General features: G+C 39.9%; 1 protein-coding gene and 1 long non-coding RNA gene across 3 annotated transcripts in view; one reads left to right on the top strand and one right to left on the bottom strand.

The window, feature by feature from the left end:
- Positions 1 to 25,205, bottom strand: part of LOC131482087 (uncharacterized) — a 177,642-nt gene that overhangs the window by 54,719 nt on the left and 97,718 nt on the right. The window lies entirely within an intron of this gene.
- Positions 1 to 25,205, top strand: part of NTN4 (netrin 4) — a 114,906-nt gene that overhangs the window by 87,950 nt on the left and 1,751 nt on the right. The window contains exons 6-9 of one of the 2 annotated variants that reach the window (XM_058673675.1): positions 9,728 to 9,941; positions 10,285 to 10,397; positions 19,850 to 19,918; positions 21,904 to 22,074. In XM_058673675.1, the coding sequence (XP_058529658.1) occupies positions 9,728 to 9,941; positions 10,285 to 10,397; positions 19,850 to 19,918; positions 21,904 to 22,074 (567 nt within the window). Of the gene's footprint in view, positions 1 to 9,727; positions 9,942 to 10,281; positions 10,398 to 19,849; positions 19,919 to 21,903; positions 22,075 to 25,205 lie in introns of both variants that reach the window. The other variant, XM_004583113.4, reaches the window with a different exon arrangement.

Here is a 25,205-nt window from a genome sequence, read left to right as displayed (position 1 = left end):
AAAGCAGCAGAAGATGGTCCCAGTACTTGGGCCCCTGTCACCCATGCAGGAGACCTGGATGTTCTTATCTCCTGGGTTTTCAACCTGACCCAGACTGTCTGTTGTAGACATGTGGGGAGTGAATGAGCAGATGGAAGATTCCCATTCATTCTCATTCTGTCTCTCTTAAATAGACAAATGAAAAGCTACCTGCATCAGGAATTTAAAAGTTTACAGAGGACAGATAGGAAAAATACTTATATTCTTTGTGTTTATTTTTCTTAAAGCATTAACTAAAAGCAGATCTTATGTATAAATAGGTCTTCATCTTTTTTAGGGAACATACAATTATTTTAGGAGTCATTGAATTTTAGCAAATGATGACAAATCTTAAATTATTTTCTTATTAGATTTCAAGCATAATTTTATTTGAAATTAAATACCCCTTGAATCATGTAGCTTGGGCTATCATTAAATATAATATAAACAACATTACAAGGATCAACAGAAAAATAGTTCCTATGAAAGCAAAAGGCTAACATATTGCCTTTGTAAAATTCATTTATAAACTGTTTATTTATTTACTTTTTTATAGTTACTCATCTCCACCAGCAAAATAGTTGTTAGTAGAAAGGAGCAAACAGTATGTAAGTAGATAGATAGATAGATAGAAGCTTAATTTTATCTACTAAATTTCACACTTCATGTATGCATAGCAGTTCATAGAGTATCCTTCCTGCTTACAACTGTGGCTCAAAATCATCCCTTCACCCCCAAAATCCCTTTCCCTCCAAGAATCTCAGCAGGGAGCTGGGCAGCTCCTGAAAGGACTTTGCTATGAAAAATTCCCTTCTGGAAATTCTGAGGGGCCTTGGCCTTTTCAGGAGAAAACAAAGTTGGGAGCCAGGGAGGCGCTGCCGGGGGCGTGGCCACCCGGTAGCGGTGAAAGGTCTGGAGGAGCCACTTCTTTCCCAGCCAAGAGCCTTGAACTTAGCGTTCTGTTTTTAGCAAAGCTAAATTAGGAGTACATTCTTTCAGGGTATTTTGCTGGCTGGCTAGCTTTAACTCACAGAACAGCACAAGTTGGAACCAGCAGGTAATGCCGAGGAATCCTTAGCGGAGAAGCGGGGTAGGATACTGAGCTCCAGTTGTTCAGGACAGTGGGGCCTGCCCTCCTGCATCACTCTCTGGGACTGAGGCAGACAGGCAGACCCCTGGTGTTCAAGGGCAGGTGAGCAAGATGACAAGGTATCCATGGTCTCCTGTGGTTCCACCACCAAAAACGGTGTCCATCCCATCAGGGTAAGGGGAGCATGTTTGTTCCACCAGGTTCCTGGACATTCTGTCCCTGTATTATATTCTTCCTGCATTCATGTCACTTGCTAATTGTGACACTTTCCCTACATTACACTTCAGGGAATCCCTTTAAAACAATCTGAACAGTAGATCACACCCTGCTTTTTCTCAAATGAGAGTAACAGTAGGTTCTTTAAAAAAAAAATCTAAAGACAAAATCATGGAACAGGAGAGAAACTGATTCTGTAGAAGTCTGTGATCCTATTTGCCACCAAATCCCTTCTGGCTGCAAGACAAGTGGGCCATTCAGAAAAGTGATTTGTCTTTGCCCATTTTCAGTTGCTATAACTACATAGCCAAGGCTGGACAACATATAAAGAAAGAGGTTCCTTATCTCACACTTCTGGGGATTCAAGAGCATGGGATCAGTATCTGCTGAGCTCTGGCTAGAACTTTCTGGCTCCATCACAACAGGACATGTGGCATCCTGGTTGGAGCATGTGCAGGAGGGAGAGATCCTAAGCATGATGTGGTATCAGGTTTGCTTTCAGATTGATTTCATTTTTATTGGAAAGTTAGATATGCAGAGAGGAGGAGAGACAGACAGGAAGATCCTCCGTCTGCTGATTCTCTTCAGGGTCTCCCACTTGGGTGCAGGGTCCCAATATCCTCGACTGCTTTCTCAGGCCACAGCAGGGAGCTGGTGGGGAAGCAGGGCACTGGGATTAGAACCGGAGCCCATACGGGATGCTGGCGCGTACAAGGCAAGGACTTTAGCCACTAGGCTATGGTGCCAGACCCAGGTTTGCTCTTTTTATAACCACCATGGGGTCCCAGAAGAACCGTATTAATCCCTTTCAATGGCAGCTCCCCCAGTGATCTCATCATCTTCTACTAGGCCCTGCTCATAGAGGTTCCACTACTCCCAACATCACCAAAGCAAGGACAAAGCTTTCAGAACATGAACCTTTAGGAGATACATTCCACCCATATCCACAGTTAGATCATTAGCTTCCTTAAGAAAGAAACCATGTCTTCACTGAGGCAGTGTGGCTTTCCCGTCTGTGTTAGCATGGACACTGCACTAACTCAGTTGAGTACCTACTGCCCAGCGTTATTTCTTTACACATCTCTTGTTCCTTGTTTGAGAGATGAGAGGGCTCAAACTACCTATGCATCTTCACCCTCTAGCATAGCTCATGTGAAAATTGAAGTTCAATAAATCTTTGGTCAAGATATGAATGAATGAATGAATGCATGATTGGGTATCAGCATTTTAAAACTCATAGGTTTCATCGAGATAATATTCTTTGAGCATTTGGTGCCTCTAAATGCCTGGGCCATTGCTAAACAGGCACATTATATCACTTAATCCTTGTATATCTATGTAGCATGGGCACAAGCATTGTTCTTAATTCATTAATAAGAAAAATTGGGGTTGAGATTCATTTCACACAGTCATGTAAAGAATACATCTTCTAACCAGAATTTGAACTCATGTTGTCTTGATTGCGAAGTTTTTTTGTTTTTGTTTTTTTTTTTTATTATTTAACTTCATTAATTACATTGTATTATGTGACACAGTTACATAGATACTTGGGTTCTCCCACCCCTGCCCAAACCCTCCCACCATGGTGGATTCCTCCACCTTGTTGCATAACCACAGCTCAAGTTCAGTTGAGATTCCCCCATTGCAAGCATACACCAAACATAGAGTCCAGCATCTTGGTTACTCATTACTATGTCAATTAATTCCATAATGATGTAAATTTTTACTGATGGTATGATGGAGCTTTCAATTGACTGGGATAATACTCTGCTAGCTCTGTCTTCAGACCAGAGAGGGTATACCTAAGAAGACGTTGAACTTAACTTGATTGATTGCGAAGTTTATACTCTGATCAGTTTCATTGTATAGCCTCCTTTTAAAATATTTTTTAAATTAGAAAGTCAGATATACAGAGGGGGGAGAGACAGAGAGGAAGATCTTCCGTCCAATGATTCACTCCCCAAGTGGCCACAATGACTAGAGCTGTGCCAATTCGAAGCCAGGAGCCTGGAGCCTCTTCCAGGTTTCCCATGTGGGTGCAGGGTCCCAAGGCTTTGAGCTGTCCTCAACTGCTTTCCCATGTCACAAGCATGGAGCTGCATGGGAAGCAGGACTTCTTGAACTAGAAATGGCACCCATATGGGATCCCAACGCATTCAAGGTGAGGACTTCAGCCCCTAGGGTACCGTGCCAGGCCCCAATATATTGCCTTGTTTTACTTTCTGTCTTCCTAAGAGATCTTACAGGCAATTTCTCAACAACTGCTGTATTTGTTATTCAGCTTTTATGGTTGAAGCAGTTGTTTTCAGAGCCTCTGGATGACAAGGTTACTTGAAAATGTGTCCATCCATTGCTTCATCGACAGTTGTTTCCTCCAAAGCCAGTTAATTCTGAAAAGCTTTTCTGGAAGTGTTCCATAGAGGGGCAGTGCTTCCTATGACAGATGTATGGCTGCCAGCATACATTCAAAGATTAATGATTTCCATGCACTACTGGATGGGAACCTACTGTGAATTTTTTTAAGTACTTATTTCCTCTCTCTTGCTTGTTTTGAAAGTTTGGTATTATTGCTTTGGGCTTTCTTCCAAGAGGATACCCTGGCAGATAATGTATTATTCAAAGTCCATCACTCACATTATTAAAGAATGTTTGAGACAATGTTTGCAAGTTAAAATAGCTCTTGTGATTTTGGTTTTTTTGTTTTGTTTTATCGCCATGATTAGAAGTGAGGCTAGCCTAAGGCAGATGTTTTGAAGTCAAGATGATGACTCCTGAATTGGATAATTTTCCTTAGACTGGCCACCCAGCTTCTAAAAATGAGTGTAGCCAGCATGATAGCCCAGCAGCTAACTCGCAGGCACCAGAATCCAATGTGGGCACTGGTTCTACTTCCAGCAGCCCTGCTTCCCATCCAACTTCTGCTTGTGGCCTGGGAAAACAGTCAAAGACAACCCAAAGCCCCTATACCTGTGTGGAAGACCCAGCAGAGGCTCCAGACTCCCAACTTCAGATTGACTCAGCTCCAGCTATTGTAGCCACTAGGGGAGTGAATCAGCAGACGAAAGATCTTCTTCTCTGTCTCTCCTCTCTGTATATCTGACTGTCCAATAAAACCAAATCTTAAAAAAAAAAATGAGTGTAGCCAGCAACCACTGTAAGCACCATATTGGCTTTTGAGAACAGATAGCTACAGCTAGATCCACCAAAAAATTATGACAATTGTAATTAAGTTTAGAATGATATTATGAATATATGATGATAGCTCCATCTTCACCGCTACAGGCTTACATCTCACAAGAAGAAGACAAAATTGAAATTGAGGACTTATGTTTTTCTGGGTCATAACTTCAACATTCATCATGAAAAAAATAAGTGCTTGCTATAAGTTGGAGTTAGCAATGAGTGTGAAATATATGTTGAAAAAAGGAGAAATATATGTTGGGAATAATAATTGAACCAGAAGCTAAAGATATCTATGTATTTCCTTCTAAGCAAGAAAAAAACAAAATCATATCACATTTTGAAATAGAATTGGAAATATAGATTATGTATGTCTGATATCAAATGTTACAAGATGGGTGTGCAAGGCAAGCCTCAGTGTGTAGTCTTGAAAAGTTTTCCATGAAAGGTGTCAAGGCCTTCTGCCTGGAGCTAGAACTGCATAGTTTCCAAATGATATTTTTGTCTTCTAATTATGTAAAAGGTCACACTGACAGAAATCCACTGACATGTGTGATAGAATGACATTCTTCCCTGAAATGCATATAGGTTTTTAAATATATGGTAGAATGGAAAGGTCAATTCCTAGAAATGCTAGAATTTTCTATTACAGGAAAGGTTAATGGCAGTAGATTATGTTACATTGCCACCAATGGGAGTCATATACTGTCTGTCTTCTGGATTTATCTCCTCTGTCTGTTGTTAACAAACCAAACTGACTCTACTGAGGTGAAATTATTAGTTTATCCATCTCAATATGATGAAATTTTTATTCTGGATTACATGACTTCACTTAAAGTCCTCCCATGCTGTTTGAACCAAGTATTTTGATATATTCATGTTACCTATAACCCCCCAAATCATTCTTAATTAGAAATAAATGATAAGTCAGTAGTGTTTTCATACTTGGAAATCCCTGAGTATTCTCATACTGAAACCCCATGAAGAAAAATAACTCATGAAATTTCATGTAGAAATGATGACTGTAACTGCAGGGATTTAACTAAAACTGCTGTCCTGAGAAACTTGATGTTTTTCAGGCAATCTTTGCTTCTCTCTTGATGTTAGGTAATTTTTATAAAGATCTTGGTATTATCTTCTAAACTGTATGTCTTCAAGGGTCAAGAATGCTACTTGCTAAGGATTTGGCACAGAGCAGGTGCTTAGTGTGTTGAGTAAGCAAGTAGCTAAATGCTACCTAAAACCAACTCACTGTTAGCCTTTCAACCACCACCTCATGTTTTCCTCTATTGCCCTTTGCAACAGGAGTTTTCATTACTGCCTTTTAATGCCATCTAAGAATTATTTTTTGGAGAAGCTGCAATTTGTGACTTGTTAAATGCTTAGTAAGTTCTAGAGATGCACTTCTATCTTACTTAATCCTCAGTACAACCCAGTAGAATGGAAATAGAGGGCTCCAAAAGTAACAGCTGGGGTCTGTGTTGTGCAGCTGGTTCAGTTACCATTTGATTCAGTTGCTGAAAACTATGCATCTGATCCAGCTTCCTGCTAGTACGCCTGCAAAAGCAGTGATGGTGGCCCAAGTACTTGGGTCCTAGCCCACTCATATACAATACCCGATGGAGTTCCTAGTTCTTAAATTCAACCTGGCCCAAACCTGGTTGTTGTACCATTTAGAGAGTGAACCAGTGGATAGATCTCTTTGTCCTTCTCTTTCTATCTCTCCTTTTTATGTCACTCTCTTTCAAACTTGCAAATGAATTAATCTTTAAAAAAATCAACTGTGGACCAGTGTTGGGGAGCAGCACATTAAGCACTGCCTGTAACTCTGGCATCCCATATGAGCCCTGATTTGATCCCAGCTGTCCCACTTCTGATCCAGCTCCCAGGTAATGGCCTGGAAAAGCAGAGGTAGGTAACCTAAGTACTTGGATCCCTGAACCTACATGAGAGATGTAGATGAAGCTCCCAGCTCTTGCCTTCAACCAACATTTGCAGTTGCCTATAGAGTGAACCAGTGAGTAGAAGAACTCTCTCTCTCTCTCTCAGTCTTTCTCTCTCTCTACTTGTCTACCTTTCTCTGTATCTCCAATTCTACCTGACAAATAAACCAAAAGCAAATCCATTAAACTGCAACAAAAGAAAAGTAAAACCTAAGCCCTTCAGAGGACTGTTGAATGCAGCTTACACTCACCTTTAAGGAACTTACATACTGATCCAATAAAACAAAGGAAAACACACTTTTGTCTGCAATGCAAAGCAGAATGTGATCAGAGCAAAAAGGGAAGAAAATTAAAGCACTAAAGGGTTGCAATGAAAGGTTGGATCATATTCTCATTGAAATAAGGAATGACTGCCAAAAGAAGGTAAACCTGTCTTCCAGTTTAGCTAGCTGCCCGAAGCCTGGAGGAGTAGCAGAGGAAAGGGAGCCACACCCCATTTTTCTGATTATTATTATATTTGTCTTTAATAAGGAAGAGGCAGAGGCACCCCTATCTTCAGCACTATAATCGCACCACACTGCAGTAAACTTTAGGGATAGCTTTGTTTTCGAAAGGCAGAGACAAGGAGAGAGACTGCCAAAGAGATAGACAGAAAGAGATCTCCCATTCACTGGTTCACTCCCTTAAATGGCTGGGCCAGGTCAAAGCATGAGCCAGGGTGAGTAACAGAGACCCAGCTTCTGCAACCATCATCTCCTGCCTTCCAAGGAGTGCATTAACAGGAAGCTTGAATCATGAGCAGAGATGAGGTTTGAACCCAGGCACTGCCACATGAAATGCAAGCAGCCCAAGAGGGTCTTAGCTGCTTCACTAATTGCCTATGCCAGAGGTGACATTTGAGTAGATCTTGAAGGATACATACATTTTGCAAGAAATGTATGAGAAATTAATAAAGATGGGAAGCTGTGAAAGAATGAAGTATATCTAGAATTGTTCCATTAATTGGAATAGAGACATACATAAGCAAGCAATAAAAGGGCTAGAAAAGTAGGCTAGTAGCATAGTATGAAAGACCTTAAATATTTCCCTAGCATTACAATTATCATCATTAACTAGCATTTGCTGGCTGAATGGATGAATGAATATGAGATTCTTCCTAAGAAGATACTTCATATCTTTTCCAGAAAAAGCAACATTCCATATTGTTAGCATATGGAGGGATGGGAAGAAGAAAGGGTTGCATAGATATAACATATAAGGAACTCTTACAAACTTTACACATCCATATCCTGTAACAGAGCACCTATGTTTGAGTCCTGCCTTCACTTCCAATTCCAGCCTTCTGCTAATGTCCATCTTGAGAGGAATAAGGTGATGACTCCAGTACTTGCTTCCCTGACTCTCTCTGGGAGAGCCAGACTAACTTCTAGCTAGTAGCTTTGGCCTAGTCCAGGACTGGCTGTTGCCAGCATGTGGGGAGTGAATCGGTGGATGAAGTATCTGTGTCTGTATCTCTACATTTTAAGTACAAATAAAGAAATAAATAATCTCTATGATAAAAATAATCTAGAAGGGCCATGTTGTGCAATGCCACATCCCATATGGGCATCAGTTTTGTGTCCCCGCTACTCCACTTCCCTGCTAATGGCCTGAGAAAATCAGTGGAAAATGGCTCCAGATGGTGTAATACTTAGGCCCCTGCCATCCATGTGGGAGACCTGGAAGAAGCTCCTGCCTCCTAGCTGTATCCTGATCCAGCCCTAACTTTTGCGATCATCTAGGGAGTGAACCATAGCTAGAAGGTCTCTCTCATCTTTCTCTCTGTAACTAAGATTTTCAAATAAATAAATCTTTTTAAATAATAGTCAGGTAAAGCTGAATAAATAGTATGCACCACTTGGAGCACCTACCTATGGTTAAGTACATATATTTATGATGAAATCAGCACACGTGTTCTAAAATTATAAAAATATTTTGTGCAGCTATTTTTGCTACCAAAGGATGAGAGGAAATTCTGCAGGTTATAAAACTGTGAACAATGAACCATTCTGGGATTAAGGAGAAGTTGAGAAGAATTTGGGATTATCACAAGAACTTGCGCAAATAGGCTGATTACATATTTTAATCTGCAGAACTGGATGAATCCCATTTAGGTTAAACCCAACATTCCTTACACCAGACTCAAACCTTCTCAGCTGCATAAAACTGGAGAAAATAAGCAACTATTTTATTTGGAGTCTCCGTGGATTCATGACTAGTAACCTAAAACGTGGCCTTAATGCTATCTGGCAACAAATTCTACTTTATTTCCTAAGTCTCTCATTCACTGTCCAAATCAGGTTTTCATCGTCTCTCTCATACAATGACCTTGCTTCTGTTCATCCAGAAAATACAAGCAATCAGAACAGTCTCGTGAGCTCCCACACTGTATTCATTAACTCCCTTGCACCTGTGCCCACAGATGCTGTCTTCTAATCTCTTACTAGGAACTGACTGTGCTCTTTCCCCCAGACAGACGCCCTACAGCACCCATCCTTTCTTCCATACTTAAAAACACTCCTGTATGCTAACCACAGTTCTATGTTTTCATGTTCAATTTCTCCCATTCTACTGGATACCATCAATCATCCTCAAACATCATACATGCTACAACTCCTCCCATCTTCAAGCAAAACCAAATAGATATACACCCAAACTATCACTTGACTTACTGTCTGACTCCAATGTTAGCCACCACCTGACCTCTGTGACCTGAGCTCATGCTCAGCTTCCTCAGTTCCCATTCCCTCCTGAGCCTCTTCAGAGTCTCCCCTTTGTTCTCACAGTGAACTGCGCCTTCCAGGGCCCGAAGCGTGAAATCCATTCCCAAGAGTCATCTTGGATTGTCCACACTTGACATAGCTAATGTTGTCTTCTTCCTTGTGTCTTTTCTGTTTTGGCCTCTAGACCATCATACTCTTGTGATTTTTATTTTCTCCTTTCTCAAGATCGCTCTGTCGTCTTTGCGGGTTTGCCCTTGTTAGAGCAAGCACAAAGCCTTTCTAATTACTGTCTTCAATTGTCGAACAAAGGATATGGTCCTTTTGCTTCAGACATGGTTTTCTGATTATATCTCACTTATTTTTTAAAAAAATCTAATTAACTTTCATTCACAGAATGCTAGCTAATGAAGCAGATTCAGAAACACACTGTGTGGAAACCATTTCGGGACTGCTGGGCCTCATCGCCGTGCAGGGAATTTGGAGTCATTCACGGATCCTGTGTGTCCTCTGTGTTGCAGTATGTTCCTGCCATCCTGTTGGATCTGCTGTCCTTCCTTTCAGCTCAGTGACCTTCTGTGACCCCAGCAATGGGGACTGCCCATGCAAGCCTGGGGTGGCCGGACCACATTGTGACAGGTGCATGGTGGGATACTGGGGCTTTGGAAACTACGGCTGCAGACCTTGTGACTGTGCAGGGAGCTGCGATCCTCTCACAGGCGACTGTACCAGCAGGTGAATGCACACGGCTTTTGCTCTCTTCTCTATGCATTTCAGATTCTTTTGGGGATCTAGTAGTGATTTCAAAAGTCTCACATGCTATTAGTGCAGCAAAGCTATTGGCAGATGCTGTAAAGAAACACTTGTCAAGTTACAGAATCAAGCGATTTACGCTGGCAGGAGGCTAGAAATTGTCTGGTTCCTTTTGCAAAATGGATTATTCTTTTTCACAATAGTTGTTTAAGATACCATCAATTTTTGGAAAGCAGAAGTATGGGAAGCTTCATAAATAAACTCATTTCTATTCCTGTTATGAAAAGTTCCTTAATACCCGCTTCCTTGTTTTCTTTATTAGCAGCACGGACATCGACTGGTATCATGAAATTCCTGACTTCTACCCCAAGCACAATAAGAGTGAGCCAACCTGGGAGTGGGAGGATGAGCAAGGCTTTTCAGCACTTCGACACTCAGGTGAGACAGATCTCATCAGATATCCAATTTTCAGGTCTGGTCTTGAGTAACGGTGACAAACCAGGGAACAGATTTGGGGTCCTGTGACTCTTAAGTTCTGATGCTTAATAAAATGACTTCATAAGTATGAAACTTTAATATACCTGAGAGGTGTTTTAGCAAACATTGATTTATCATTTATTTAGGAGTAATATGTGTAATAACAAAAGTTTATTTTATGGGTGTGCATTTTAGAAGTCTCATTACAGAAGAATCTGGAAAACTATATGCCTCAGGCCACATCTGGGCTGCCACCTGTACTGGCCTGCAAAGTAGCTGTTCTAAGAATGATTTTTGCACTTTTAAATGGTTACATTTTAGGGACCTCACAGTGGCATGGTAGGCTAAGTCTCCACATGCAGCAGCAGCATCCTATATGAGTGCTAGTTCAAATGCTGACTGCTCCACTTCCCATCCAGCTCCCTTCTTATGGTCTGGGAAAGCAGTACAGGATGGCTCAGGTTGTTGGGCTCCTGCATCCACATGGTAGATCCCAAGGAAACTCCTTTCTCCTGGCTTTAGATCGGCCCAGCTCTGACCATTGCAGCCATTTAGGCAATGAATCAGCAGATGGAAGATCTTTCTATGTCTCCTCTATAACTTTGATTTTCAAATAAAAATAAATCTTTTTAAAAATATGGTCACTATGAAATTGTGTCATGTAATACAATGTAACTAATGAATAAATGAATATATATATAAAAAAAAGAAAAAAATAAAAATAAAAACATGGTCACAGGCCCAGCACAATGGCTCAACTGGAAAATCCTTCCCTTGCAAGCACAAGGATCTCATATGGTTGCTGGTTCATGTCCCAGCTGCTTTACTTCCCATCCACCTCCCTGCTTGTGGCCTGGGAAAGCAGTAGAGGATGGTCCAAAGCCTTGGGACCCTGCACCCATGTGGGAGACATGGAGGAAGCTCCTGGCTTCAGATAGGCTCAGGTCTGGGCATTGCAGCCCTTTGGAGAGTAAACCAGTAGATGGGAGATCTTTGTCTGGCTTTCCAATAAAAATAAATCTTTTTTTAAAATCATGACACCTAAATGGTTACAGGGGTATAATTACCTAACTTAACTGTTGACTAGTCAGGCTTCTTTTTTCTGTGAATGTCTTACCTGTATTTTCTTTTCACTTGGTAGGAGGAGTGCTTTATCAGTTCACTTACTCATGCAGCAAGCATTTATCAGGTCCCTATGTCATCTGTACTTTGAGGAGGGCATGCAGGGGCCATAATTTGTACTGCTACTCATCATCTACCAAGTCTATTAATGTATGGGTTCTGTATCTGTCTCTGTTGTGTTTCATGAGTATCACAATGGTTTATTAGTTTTTCTAAAGGTTTGTATTTGGAGCCTAGAGTTGTGACATAGTGAGTAAAACTGCTGTCTGCAATGCTAACAACAAACATTGGTTCGTGTCCTGGATGCTCTGCTTCCAATCCAGATCTCTGCTAATGGCAAAGGAAAAGCAGCAGAAGATAATCCAAGCATTTGGGCCCCTGCCACTTACGTGGGAGACCTGGATGAAGCTCCCTGCTTCAGGTTTCAGCCTAACTCAACTGTGGCCATTGCAGTCATTTGGGAACTGAACCAGTAAAAAGATCTCTCTGTCTCTATTACTTTAAATAAACAAACCACAAACCTCTTTTAAGAGATTTGCTTGTTTATTCCCTTTTACAATATTTATTTATTTATTTATTTAAAAGGGAGGATGAGATCTTCCATCCACAGGTTCCATCCCCAAATGGCTGCATCAAGCAAGGTTAGACCTGTCAAAGCCAGGAGCTTCATCCTCGTCTCCCACATCAGTGGCAGCTGCCCAAGCACTTGGACCACCTTCTGTTGCATTTACCCGATTATTAAGAGAGCGCTGGAACGGAAGCATAGTAGCCAGGACTCAACCAGCACTCCAGTATGGTACACCCCCATAAAACACAGCAACTTAACCCACCACGCCACAATACCAGCCTGCTTTTATTATTTTTTAATTCATATGTTTATTAGAAGGGCAGAGATAATTACAATCTCACAATGTGTTCTGACATCTGAAATGGCAAGTCCCACAATGTTGTCCCAAACAACAACAATGTTGTTGTTTCTTAAAATTATCTTTGCTATTATTTCTTTGTTCATTGTGCAAATTTTAGATTAAGTGAAGTCCCCCAGAAATATCTGTTGGGATTTTGATTGCAATTGCACTTTGTAGAATATTTCAATAAATTGTTAGCTTTATAATATTGAATATTTCCAAACATGTGCCTATGTTTCTATGTATGACAATTCTTTTTAAAGCTTTTTCATGATTATTTGTCACTCCAAAAATATTTCCCACATCTTATAAAAATTACTCCTAGATACTTTATAAATTATATTTCTCTGGTAAAATGCTCTTTACTTGAACTTTCTAAAGGATCATGAATGGTAAAAGTCTTTTTCTTTTTTAAGATATATTTCATTTCCATTGGAAAGTCAGATATACAGAAAGGAAGAGAGACAGAGAGGAATATCTTCCATCTGATGATCCACTCACCAAGCAGCTGCAATGGCTGGCGTTGAGCTGATGCAAAGCCAGGAGCCTAAAGCCTCTTCTGGATCTCCCATGTGGGAGGTTTTATGTGCTACACCACAACACTAGTCCCTGATATTGAAGTTTGATACATAGCCTTTACAAAATAAAAGTAATTCCCTTCTAACTTCATTCATAGGTTTTATATTTAACTACTTTTTCTGCTTATGAAAAATGAGACTATTTCTTGAATAATCTATTGAGTAATATTTGAAAAAAATGTTCTGAAATAGATTTGAAAAAAAATTCTGATATTAAGCTACTCTTTTAGCTCCAAGGTAAGTCCTATTGGTAATGATGCATTTTTATTCATACAAATTTTTTATTTTTTCTTGTTTGCTTAGGATTTTTGTATCTGTGCTTATAAAGGTTACTGACATATAATTTAATATACTCTATATGTCTGAATAAATTAGAGGCCCACATCTCCCATGTGCAATTTTGCCATTATTGTAGTAATTTTATATAATAAAGAGTCATCTGCTGCTTGACTGTTTGCTATAACTTATCCATAAGGCCATTTAAACATGGTATCTTCTAAATAGTCACTATTTTCAATAGTTACTATTTGTTTTCTTCTCCAGCTGGTATTGGTAATTAAAGCTTTCTAGGAAATGATCAATTTCATTTAATTTTAAAAATCTTACTGGCATCAAGTTATACATTACAATTTATTAAATCTCCACTCAACCATAGTTATTTTTCCTTTCCCTCTCTAACCTTATTTGTGCCTTTTTTTTTTTTATTGCCTCAGTCGACCTTGCTGGTTTTAGTTTGTGTTTTCAAAGAGCAACTTTTTGTTGATTGAAATATATCTCATTGCTCTTTATTTCATTAATTTCTTGTCTTTATTTTCTTTCTTATATTTTCTTCCAATTTGTGTTTTTTGTTTGTTCCTTTTTTAACTTTGTGAGTCCAATGATTAGCTGTTAGTTTTAGTCTTTCTTATTTTTAGCAAGTACTTTTAAAGTTATACATTTCCTTATAAGATCTTTTTAGCTGGATTCTGCCAGGCGGGTTTTGCATGCAGCATTTTCATTATCGTCCAGTTCTAAGTGCTTTGGTATTTCCCATGAGAACTGCTTTTAAAGCCATTGAGTTGCCTGACATAATTGCTCAAACATAAGGATTTTTCAACTGGCTTTTATTGACAATTTCTAACCTAATTTCATTGCACCATATTTTTGCTCTGAAACAAAGGAGGGCAACATGAATCAGTGTCTAGTGGCTGCATAATTTTCATCCGTTCAAGTGATTAAGAATTCCAAGGTGGCAGCCCAGAGCATTAAATCATGTACCCGGCCTTTCTCAGCAGGGGGCCTGGCATGACTGCCCTGGTCTCACCCCTCTGATGCCAGCCCTGCCCACTCACCTGGCTTGCAGTTTGCTAGAAAGTACAAACCCATGACAAGAACAACAATAGCTAGGGTTTTAAATTTTTTGTTTGTTTTTCAGCCTCTCTTCATAAAGCAAAGAGCGTTCACCCAATCTGAGATAGTTTAGTGGGCCTGTATGGTCCTTTTTCAGTTCTCTTTACTCCTCAGGAACTGAACTCCCAATTTGAGTTGAAAGTAGACCCCCAATAGCCAGTATTTCAGGTCCTTTCTGCTTCTGCATAGCCATTCATTTCCGACCTGCACAGACATGCATCTGTTTATACACAGGCTATGTTTATTATCTGAGTTTGCCATGTATTTGTAGCTAATGATAAGTTTAGGTTTGAATTTATAGAGCTTTGCGGCCTGAAAGTATCTATGGTCATTGTTCCCAACACTTTACCATGAGACGTTCAGGCACACAGAAAAATTTAAAGAGTTGCGTACTCATGTACACATCACCTGAATTCTGTTCATCCAGTAGTCCTTATTTTAGATGAGAAAGAAAACACAATTTTAAAATAGTCTCATGGAGCACGTGTGAAGCTTTCAGAATCAAGAATCCACACTGAAGAAACACCGACACTCATTCTTCTGTATCATTAATTTTTCTTCACTGAATATAACCATAGGGTAATTTTCCTAATGGTTTTTATCTTAATTCATAACAGGAAAAACAGTGGGAAAGATAAGGTAATACGAAGTGGTCACTACTTGCTTTTCAGCATTTGAAAAATTTAACAAATCTTTCCCATCTGCTGTTTGCCTTATTGCTATATAACCTGAAATCTTATTACATTAAATAGACACTTCTTATAGCTTTCTTTTCTCTTTTTTTTTCTAATACAATGAATCTTTCTAATTCTCCAACTTTGTCTATTAAACTGAATCTGTAATCATTGGGTTGGGAAACTAGATTTCATTCGCTAAGCCTCACTCATGATTGTTAGAGAGCTGGCAGCACACAAAGTGCCGGCACCAGAATGACTCTAAACTCATGTCCACAACAGCTGTGGACATGATGTCCCCAGAGGGTCTCTGTGATGTATCTGGATAGCAGCCAGAGGGAGGAGGACTTTGGTTTCCTGCTTAGCAGCCGTATTCCTGTTTGGGATGAAAGAATGCTCATTGATACCCCTTCCCGGCAAACCATGATAACCAGAAGTGAGCATTTGGCTAGGCAGTTAAGACATCAGGTAGAACACTCACATCCCACTTCACAGTACCTGGTTTCAATATCAGATCATGGTTCCTGCTGATGCACAGCTGCTAAGGCAGCAGGCAACTGCTCAAGTAGTAATTGGGTTCCTGCCACCCAGGTGGAAGACCTAGTTTGGGTTCCCAGCTCCAGCCCAGCCCCAGCTGTTACAGACATTTAGGGAATGAACTAGCACTTGCTCATTCTTTCTAGAGCTTTCTATCACTTTCTCTTCCTTTCTCAAATAAACTTTTGAAAATACCTGAATGTGATAACCATTTTCTTACTTAAGAAAGTTCATCCTCCAGTCTACCTGCCCTACCTACCATAAATTTTTATGAAAATAACTTGCAACTAGGAGAACAAACTATACACAAAAAAATCCTTAATTTCTACCACTGTTTACAAGGTGGAGAACACCAGATGTAAAATCTTGATTGCTGATGGACAACATCAGCTTTCACAAGTACCACAGAAGTGTAGAGCATTCTCATTTCCATCAGCCTAGTCTAGTCAGATTTTTCTTCCCTTACAGATTTCTTCTAAGGGAACACATCTGGATTAAACTTTGACAAGCACATTGTAATATTTTGGCACTAGATTTATGGAGTATTGGAAAGTTACCAAAGAAAACCTTCAAATAGTAGACTTATGTATGTTCTTACTGGCTGCGTATTAAAAGCATTATATCGATGTGTTATGCCATTGATGTTCCATTAGCTTTTTTTAACAAAGATTTATTTTATTTTTATTTGAAAGGCAGAGTTACAGAGAGGAGAGACAGATCTTTTCCATCTGCTGATTCATTCCTCAAAGAGCTGTAATCGTCAAGAACTGAGCCAATCCAAAGCCAGGAGCTTCCTCCAGGTCTCCCATGTGGGTACAGGGGCCCAAGGACTTGAGCCATCCTCCGCTGCTTTCCCAGGCTATAAAGCAGGAACTGGAGCAGCTGGAATACGAACCAGCATCCATAGGGGATGCTGGTGCCTCAGGCAGAGGATTAATGCCGTACACCACAGCGCCAACCTCTCCGTTAGCTTTTATAACATGGTGGTAACCATATGTTCCAGGTTCAGTGGGATTATCCAAGGCCAGGGCTAGTCACACAGGTTACTGCAATTTCTGAATGATTAATCCTCTCTGTTATTCTTAGCTTGTAAGTGGAATGAGCTTTTGGCACAGGAGCTAAGACATGCTCGGGAAATTTGCATCCCTTATTGGAGTATCAGGATTTGAATCCTGGCTCCACTGCCAATTCCAGCTTCCTGAACATGCACACCCTGGGAGGCAGCAAACAAAGGCTGAGATACTTGGGTACCTTTTTTCACACACATGGGAGATCCCAGATGGAGTCCTTAGCTCTTGACTTTGGCCTGGTCCAGCCCTGGCTGGTGCAGGCATGTAGCCAGTGAGTGAAAAGATTCTCGCTCCCTCTACTTTTCCAATAAATATGAATTTGACATTGTAATATTTAATAAGCCCCATAAGATGATTTTAGGAGCCTACCATTTTTCTTTCCCACCTCTTAGTTCCACTTATCTTTTGTGTGCGCCTGTTATTCTCTGATAGCTGTAGCAGCCTCAGTTGGAGCCACTAATCCAATGTTGTTCACGGTCTCTACATACCTGGGCTCACTGGGAGCTCGCATTCCCGGCCGCCTGGAGGTTTGTCAGCTCTAATTCCTCTATCGTTCTCGTTCAAGACCTCTGACGTTTTTGTCCGACCAGATCTATTTCCCTCATCCTTTTTGCTCTTTCTGGGGTTGCTCGGTGTGTTTCTGGGGGAAGCCATGCTTCCTCTGCTGGCTGCAGGCTTGGAGAGGACGGCCAGGTGTTCCCTAACTGCAATCTGACTCTTCCACCCCAAGGGCCGCCTCCTGCAGCTGAGGCAAATTGTTATTCCAACTGGAAGCCCTGAGAGACAATCAGGTGGGTCCTGCCACCTATACCCCCAGTGTTTACTTGATTCCTGTTCTCCTTGATATTTGTTCCGTCATTTTTCCTTTCTGGGAGCAAGTAGACAGCTGATAGGAATGCAGAGAAAGAAGAGTGAGCAAACAGAAGAGTGAGTCTGTTCTTGCAACCATCAGATTACCAAAGGTATTGCTATCACACACCCTGAAGTTACACACCTCCAAGATGCTCCCCTTCTCCCGGCTTTCTGTTTCTGTGAGGGGTACTGCATTCCTTTCTATGCCTTGACTGAATTCTGTTTTCCTCAAGTTCATTTTCACACTTCATTTTCTTTTTGTCTGCATGCAATGCAGTGGCAATATTTTTGGACCCCAATGCTGCAGCGTCCCTTGCTACGTCTCCCCTTCAAGATTGCCTCTATAGTTCAATCCCACAGTACGACTGACCCAGACAGTACAGTGGAAAGGTCAGAACCAGGCTTTTAACTGACCTGTTGCTGGTTAACTGTGCTGCCCTGGGCAACCTAATTAACATCTCTGAACCATCATGTTTTTCATTTGTTAGAAAAGCCTCATAAGGAGATTATTAATATTAAACAAGATCCTGTGTGTCAAGTTCTGTATATAGTTTGTGGCTTAGAGTGGGTATTCAAATTCATTACTGCCATTTTCACATTAAGTGACTTTACCAAACTTCCACTGGTCCCTACAACCATTTTCTCCCAATTCCACCACTTTCATACAGTAATATCTAACAAGTTTTCATACATTTGTAAATTCGTGTCACTACTCTAAATAGATAGCTTTGAAAATTCTCCTTTTTCTAACAAACAGAATCCAGGCCCTAAGTGCATATCAGCTGGGTCCTCCACTGTGTCTTCTGTTCTCAACTCAGTCAATAGCCCCAGATAAGTAGGCCTCTCCTTTGAACTACTCTTTCTTACTTTTCTTTGCTCACTTTTTTTCTCTACATTTCTATCAAATGTCTGCCTGGTAGAATCCCTAATGAGCAAATAAATGTAAAAAGATTAAAACAATGACTTGCATACACAGCAAGTGCTCCCACTGTTTGCTGCCATTAGTGCCCCTCACTGACAGTGAACCACAATGCAGGAGGAGAGCAGAGGATAGACAGTAAGAAAATCAGTAAGAAAATCCTGGGGCCAGTGCTGTGGCATGGTAGACTAAGTCTCCACCCACAGCACCAGCATCTCATACAAACGCTGGTTTGAATCCCAGATGTTCCACTTTTGATCCATCACCTGTATGGCCTGGGAAAGCGGCAGAGGATGGCTGAAGTTTTGGGAGCCCTGTATTCATGTAAGAGACCCAGATGAAGCTCCTGGCTCCAGGTTGGCCCATCTCTGCTCACTGTGGCCATTTGGGGGAGTGAATCCATGAACAGAAGATCTCTGTCTCTCTGTAACTCTGCCTTTCAAATAAAAATAATTTTTAAAAGTCTGTAAGGAAGTCCTACCTATTCTACATTCTAATAATATAAAGTTGTATGTGAAGTAACCGTTACCTGCAAACAGCACAGTCTTAGAGAGGAAACATACATAAATGAACATGGAAATACTACATGTAAACTGTGCAGAGGTACTTTTGAAGTTTCCACAGAGCTTGGCAAACTTCTCACACATAACAATTGAAACAGCTAATTTCCACTATCTGGAGAAAATATCCTTTTTATTCTTCAAAGACCATTTCAAATCCATCTTCAGACAATGATGCCTTTTTTCAGCTTCCCAAACTTATGCAAACCTCCCACGCAACCACACAGGGACCTCTCTTAGACCACTTAACCACTTTTATACATTCACTGTATTCCCCTAAGTAAACTGTAAGCGTGATGCAAACAACTTTAACTTGCTCATTTTAGATACTCTGAGATACAGGATGCTCTGCACATCACAGGCTTCATATTTTTCAGTTGAATAGCATTATCTTCAATGGATTGTCCACTGAAGATTGTCCATTGCCTATTATTTGACTTCTGTTATCAGGCACATTAACTGTAAAAAGGCATTTGTCATCTCTGTAGGTTCTCCATTTGCTTGTCTCCTTCCTTCAATGTGGGATAATAAAGCTACACTACATTTATCGTAGCATAAGTTTAAAGCATTGATATCATTGCTTCTGCCTTCTCTATTTCTTTCATGTCAATACTTTGTTGGGTGATAACTAAGTGAATGCACAAAGACTCAAGTTTTCTTGAAAACTATCAGGGTCTGTTAGTATTTATGTAATATGTTATATGATTTATTCCAGCCTTCAACATATGTTATCTGGATTTGGCTGCTGATCTCTTTATTTTTATATATGAATAGCTAATATCATTTTCCATTTACTTTCTATAGGTAAATGTGAATGTAAGGAACAGGTGTTAGGAAACCCCAAGGCATTCTGTGCAATGAAATATTCATACGGTGAGTGTTTCTGAGAAGCTATTCAAGTCAAATGCAGAGAGTTTTTCTGGGGACTGGGAGGCCTAGCCTAGCTGATGCCCCACACACCCTGCCTTGCACATACTAGATACTCAGGAAATAATGGAAAAGAGGAAAAGGATATATATTTGGGAGATCCTGAGACAGGCTGTCTGCGTAGATGCCTCCTCACCCCTTCTGTAGACTCTGGACTCCCCTGCCTTACAGTGTCAGGAATAGACATCCCATACTCAAAAGGACATGGTCCCTTCTAAGGTGCAGAAGCCACTGTCTTCAGATTCTAAATAGCACTGCATTTAGCATGAAATAGATTAAGATACTTTAACTTGCCCATGTATTCTTGAGTGGGATCTAGGAATTTTTTTCATTGTTCCATACTTATATGGCCTGTAATACAAATGAAGAGAAAATGTAATGATTTCTGAAGCCAAGTGTTTAGGTTCCTGACAACATTGTATTTAAGGTTATAAAAAGCAGAAAACAAATGGGAAGAGACCTCATAAATCTATAGTACATTATATAAGCACCTCCCTCTCTTCATTTCCCAACTGGGTTAAATAATAAAAGAAAACTCTTGAAATGCATGATGCCCAAAAAAGAAAGGCAGTTTACAGAGAAGAAAATAAATAAATAAAACAAAATGACTAGTTATGTAGTTCAAAGTCAATAAGTTCAAGTGAACATGAACCAATTCTCATCTCACATAGATTTGGTAGCTCTCTGACTATATTTTTGAACAACCAAACTTTCAGTACAATTGTATTCAGTGCCTACTTAAGAAAACTTGAATGTTTTTAATGACACAGCAATATACTTTGCCTTATTAAATAGTGCATTACATCCACAGACTTGGAAAAAAAACAAGTTTCTCCTTCCCCACTCTCTAGCCTAATGGCAAAAGCATCACTTTTGGTTTATTCTTTCAGCAAATATTTACTGAGCAACAGTGGTGACTGGACAAGGTTCCTACTGCCTTTGAGCTTACAGTCTTATAGCATAATAAGAATGAACATTTATTGAGCATTACCAGTGGGTCACATGCACTTCATTCATTTTTCTCATCAGAATTGTAGTCCAAACCCTCTTTAGCCAGTTATGTGAACTTAATTAATTCACTAAACTCTTAATATTTGCTTCCTTGAACATAAAGAAGAAATGAATTTTTAAAATCCCTTAGAAGTCTAAACATGGGTGATTCCCTAAAGATAATTGCCTGGCAACTGTATTTTTAGAGTATGGACTGACTAAGATTAAAGTTCTCTTGCTACACACAAACTTCCATCAAGGCATGAATAAGCCAGGGGCAGGACTGGCTACTGGTTAAGATACCTCTTGACATGACTGCATCCTGTATCAGAGTGCCAGGGTTCAAACCCCAACTCTATTTCCAATTCTTGCTTCCCAAAAGTACACACCCTGTGAGGCATCATGGGATGACTAAGGTAATGAGTCCTTGCCACTCACAGAGGAGGTCTAGATTGAGCTCCCAGCTCCTGGCTCCAGCCTGGCCCAGTCCTGGCCACTAAATAGATGGGAACTCAGGTGTTTATTTCTCTATCTCTCTCTCTCTCAAATAGTTTTCTTAAAAACTTTTTAAAAAGACAAAGATTAGATATGTTAGTAAGAACTCTCATTAATATAGAACAGCGCATCCTATTTCATTACTTGGTCCCCCATTATACCCCTTTCATAGATAGAAGAGCATAATAGACTGAAGAATATAGTTAATCTAGATAAATAAGATATGATAAATTTTGTTAAATGCCTGGGCCTAATAATCTTTAAGGCAATTTTCACATTTTGGCATTTTCAATTTACCTTTTCATTGTATTCCAAAATGCATATTTCATATGTATAATTACATAAATAAAATTTTAGGTGACTAAACCTAAGCATACTTAAGTTCAAACCGCAAAAGATAATATACAATTCTATGCCTTTTGACTTGTGGAACTGTGTCATTACAGTGCTCAAAATAAAGATTTTATCAGCTCATGATAAAGGTTCTCATGCTGAGGTCAATGTGAAGATAAAAAAAGTCTTAAAGTCCACCAAGCTGAAGATTTTACGAGGAAAGCGGACCTTGTATCCAGAGTCTTGGACTAACCGAGGTTGCACCTGTCCAATCCTCAATCCTGGTGAGTGAGTGGCTTTTCCCTTCCAAGGCTCCTCTGATGCACTGCTTGTCTTATATTCCCAAAAGAAACCACAGTCCAAATAAACTGAGCCAAAGCACCTCTCCTTCTCACCATCTGGATTCTGGAGAAAATCCAAACAAAACTTTGGAACTGACATCAATAAATGACTTTTTGTCCACCATGGGCTATATAGAAGTAAGATATTTTTCAATCCAGCCACATAATACTCTATGGCCTAACACAGACATCTCAGATGGGTTCCAGGTACCAGCTGCAGCAAAAGTACTTTGATGACTTTATCGGTCACTAATGCTTTATCTGAAAGCCAGGTGCTGTGACTGCAGAACCTGCTCCCCAAAGTTCAGACACAAAATGCTGTCTGCAAATAATGCAAAATTCATTTCTTACTATTGCATGAGAAGTATCTGCTTCTCCTGGATAGAAAATGAATCTCAAGTTCTTGTCTCCTTGTTTTTTACTAAAATGATCATTCTGGCTTGAACTCTGGGGGAAAACAGCCTCCCAAAGCAATGTAGAATTAAAAAAAAAAAAACTTGGAATGGAGGGAAAATTCATTTGCACTTTTCAATGTTATGACAGAAATGGAGACATGGAAATGAGCATAGGGTCCTGGCCTCTTCATGCCACAAGTATATATTTTCTTCCCACCTGCACTGTCAACTATGTATTTCTGCCTCCCTCATTGCATGTGAGGTTGAGTTGAGTATTTTAATCATAGTATCTTTGAAGGAAAATATTTATTTTTACTGGAAAGGCAGATCAGATTCACAGACAGAAGGAGAGACAGAAATATCTTCCACTCACTGGTTCACTCTCCCAGTGGCCACAACGGCCAGGAGCTTCATCCAGATCTTCCAGAAGGGTTCAGGGTCCCAAGGCTTTGACCGTCCTCCTCTGCTTTCCCAGTCCATAAGTAGGGAGCTGGATAGGAAGTGGAGCAGCTGGGACATGCAGTAGCACCCATTTAGAAGCCCAGCACTTGCAAGGTGAGGATTTAGCCATTGAATCCTCACACCAGGCCCTGGTCATACTGTCTTAAGTATCCGTCATAAGTGTACAGGTAATGATAACATAGCACCCAGACAGCAAAACAAATAATAATCCCCCTAAATCCCTTGTGTCTATTTCCCTATTTACCTTGTCATTACCTATGCCTTCATGGCCCTGTTGAAACAGGTACAAAATTTGAGTTCTGGATCTAATTCCTCCCCCAGATAAGTCCAAGAAACCACAATTACATAAACAAGAAATCTTTTCTGGCCTTTGATTCATAAATTTGGCAAAAACAGAAACTGAAAAACAGGGGTTAGGAGAGTAGTAGTCTCTAAACAAGGACACAAATTTGGACTTTTTTTTTCCTGTTGACCAATTTCTTGCATGCTTTCCTACACTTCCCTACTTATTTAAACTGATTTAAATGTTGATAAGGAAAAAAGACATTCTAACTCATAAAAAATAAACACTGGTCCAAAGAACAAATTGAGGTAATATGTCTTAGACTTGGAATACAGGCAGCTAAGAGTCATTCATTCAAACTTCGATTTCCTAATGATCTGTGCATAGGGGTTCTCCTTAGAAGTATGCTTCTGAACCAGGGGAAAAAAAAAGATTAAAAAAAAAAAAAGTAGGACCCTCCTACTATGTTGGCACAAGAGAAGAAGGCCTGCCCAGTTTTTTAGTAAGATATTGAAAACAAAGGCTCGGACAGTCGGAGCCAACCTCACCTCCCGGAGGTGAACATACTTCCTACTCAGGTTTCTGCCAGAGTCCAAGAATCAGCTGAGTTCATCACCATCACAGACATAAGTGCAATTATTCAAAGAATCTCTTGAAAACATGTTTACCGGCTTTTTAAAACAAAGACGGGGACCTGCCAAAGCAAAATCAGACACTCTTTCATTTCACTTTGTTTTTCCGTTTTTACGAGTTCAATCACTAAGTCCAAAGAAAGCCGATAAGAAATTCTGAAACCTTACACGCCAGCTTGCTCCCTTGGCAGCTTTTGAAAAGCAGCAAATCCAGCTGGGCATCTCTACACGTCCTTTCATTCCTGACTCACACATACGTTCACTCATTCATCCAGCACCTACTTTAGAATCCCAAATATCATATATTTTTTTTTCTATGGGTACAAAATAAATGTTGTGCTCTTGAACCAGCAGTTAAGTAGATACTGAAAGCAGAGATAAGCAAACAAAATATAAATGTTGTTAAGAGACATAAAAGAGGGGCCTGTCTTGAGGCGCAGCATCCCATGCTGAGCACAGAGTTTTAGCGGCTCTGCTTTTGTCCCAGCTCCCTCTTCATGCACCTGTGAAGGCAGCAAATGATGACCCAAGTACTTGGATCTCTGCCTCTTTCACTTGGGAGAGCTGAAAGGAGTTCCTGGCTCCTGGCTCTGACCCGGCCCAGCCCCGAGCCATTGCAGCCACTTGGAAGATGTAAATAAATAAATAAATCTTGGAATGTACATAAAGTAGATGTAGAAAGATACCACTATTTTGTAATTTTGTTCTGATGCTGTTGAATTTTGGGGTTTGCTATTTCTGTTAGTTTAATTTACATTTGCATTTTGAATGAATGGTAGATTCCTATAGAATTTGCTCCAGTTTCCAAGCAAATTAATTAAAAATGCTAAGTGTATCCCTTTAGTTTCTTAAAAATTGTTATTTCTACTTTAAAATTAGGATTACTTGTCATTCTGTTAACTAAATACTATGATTTTTTTTCATGCAGAAGCTAAGATTTTCTTTTTAAAAAATGTAAATGTCTTATTAACTATTTTGCATTCTGCTCTCTGGGATTTGAAGCCTGTCACTATTTTCCTTTTTCCCATTTTGAAAACATGGTGATTGCCATTTACAATTGTAGGATTGTTTCTTTGAATAATCTGTAACAGATTCCTTTTATTGTCACTGAAACAATAATAAAGATCATCTCTATTAACATGTTGGCACACCTCCTTCCAAACCTTTCCCCGGGTACACTTAGTGCTTTTTAACCCAAAGAAAGTATACTTCGTTCTGTAAACTACTTTATTCTGTTAGTAGGTTTCCCCTTTGATTGCAGTTTCTTTCCATCTTAGTTGATCCTCAGATGAAATTCATATT

This window comes from Ochotona princeps, chromosome 15 (genome assembly GCF_030435755.1).
Source record: "Ochotona princeps isolate mOchPri1 chromosome 15, mOchPri1.hap1, whole genome shotgun sequence".
In the NCBI taxonomy this organism is placed as follows: domain Eukaryota; kingdom Metazoa; phylum Chordata; class Mammalia; order Lagomorpha; family Ochotonidae; genus Ochotona; species Ochotona princeps.
Note: the sequence above shows the minus strand (reverse complement) of the source record. Positions and strands in the feature narration are given on the sequence as shown.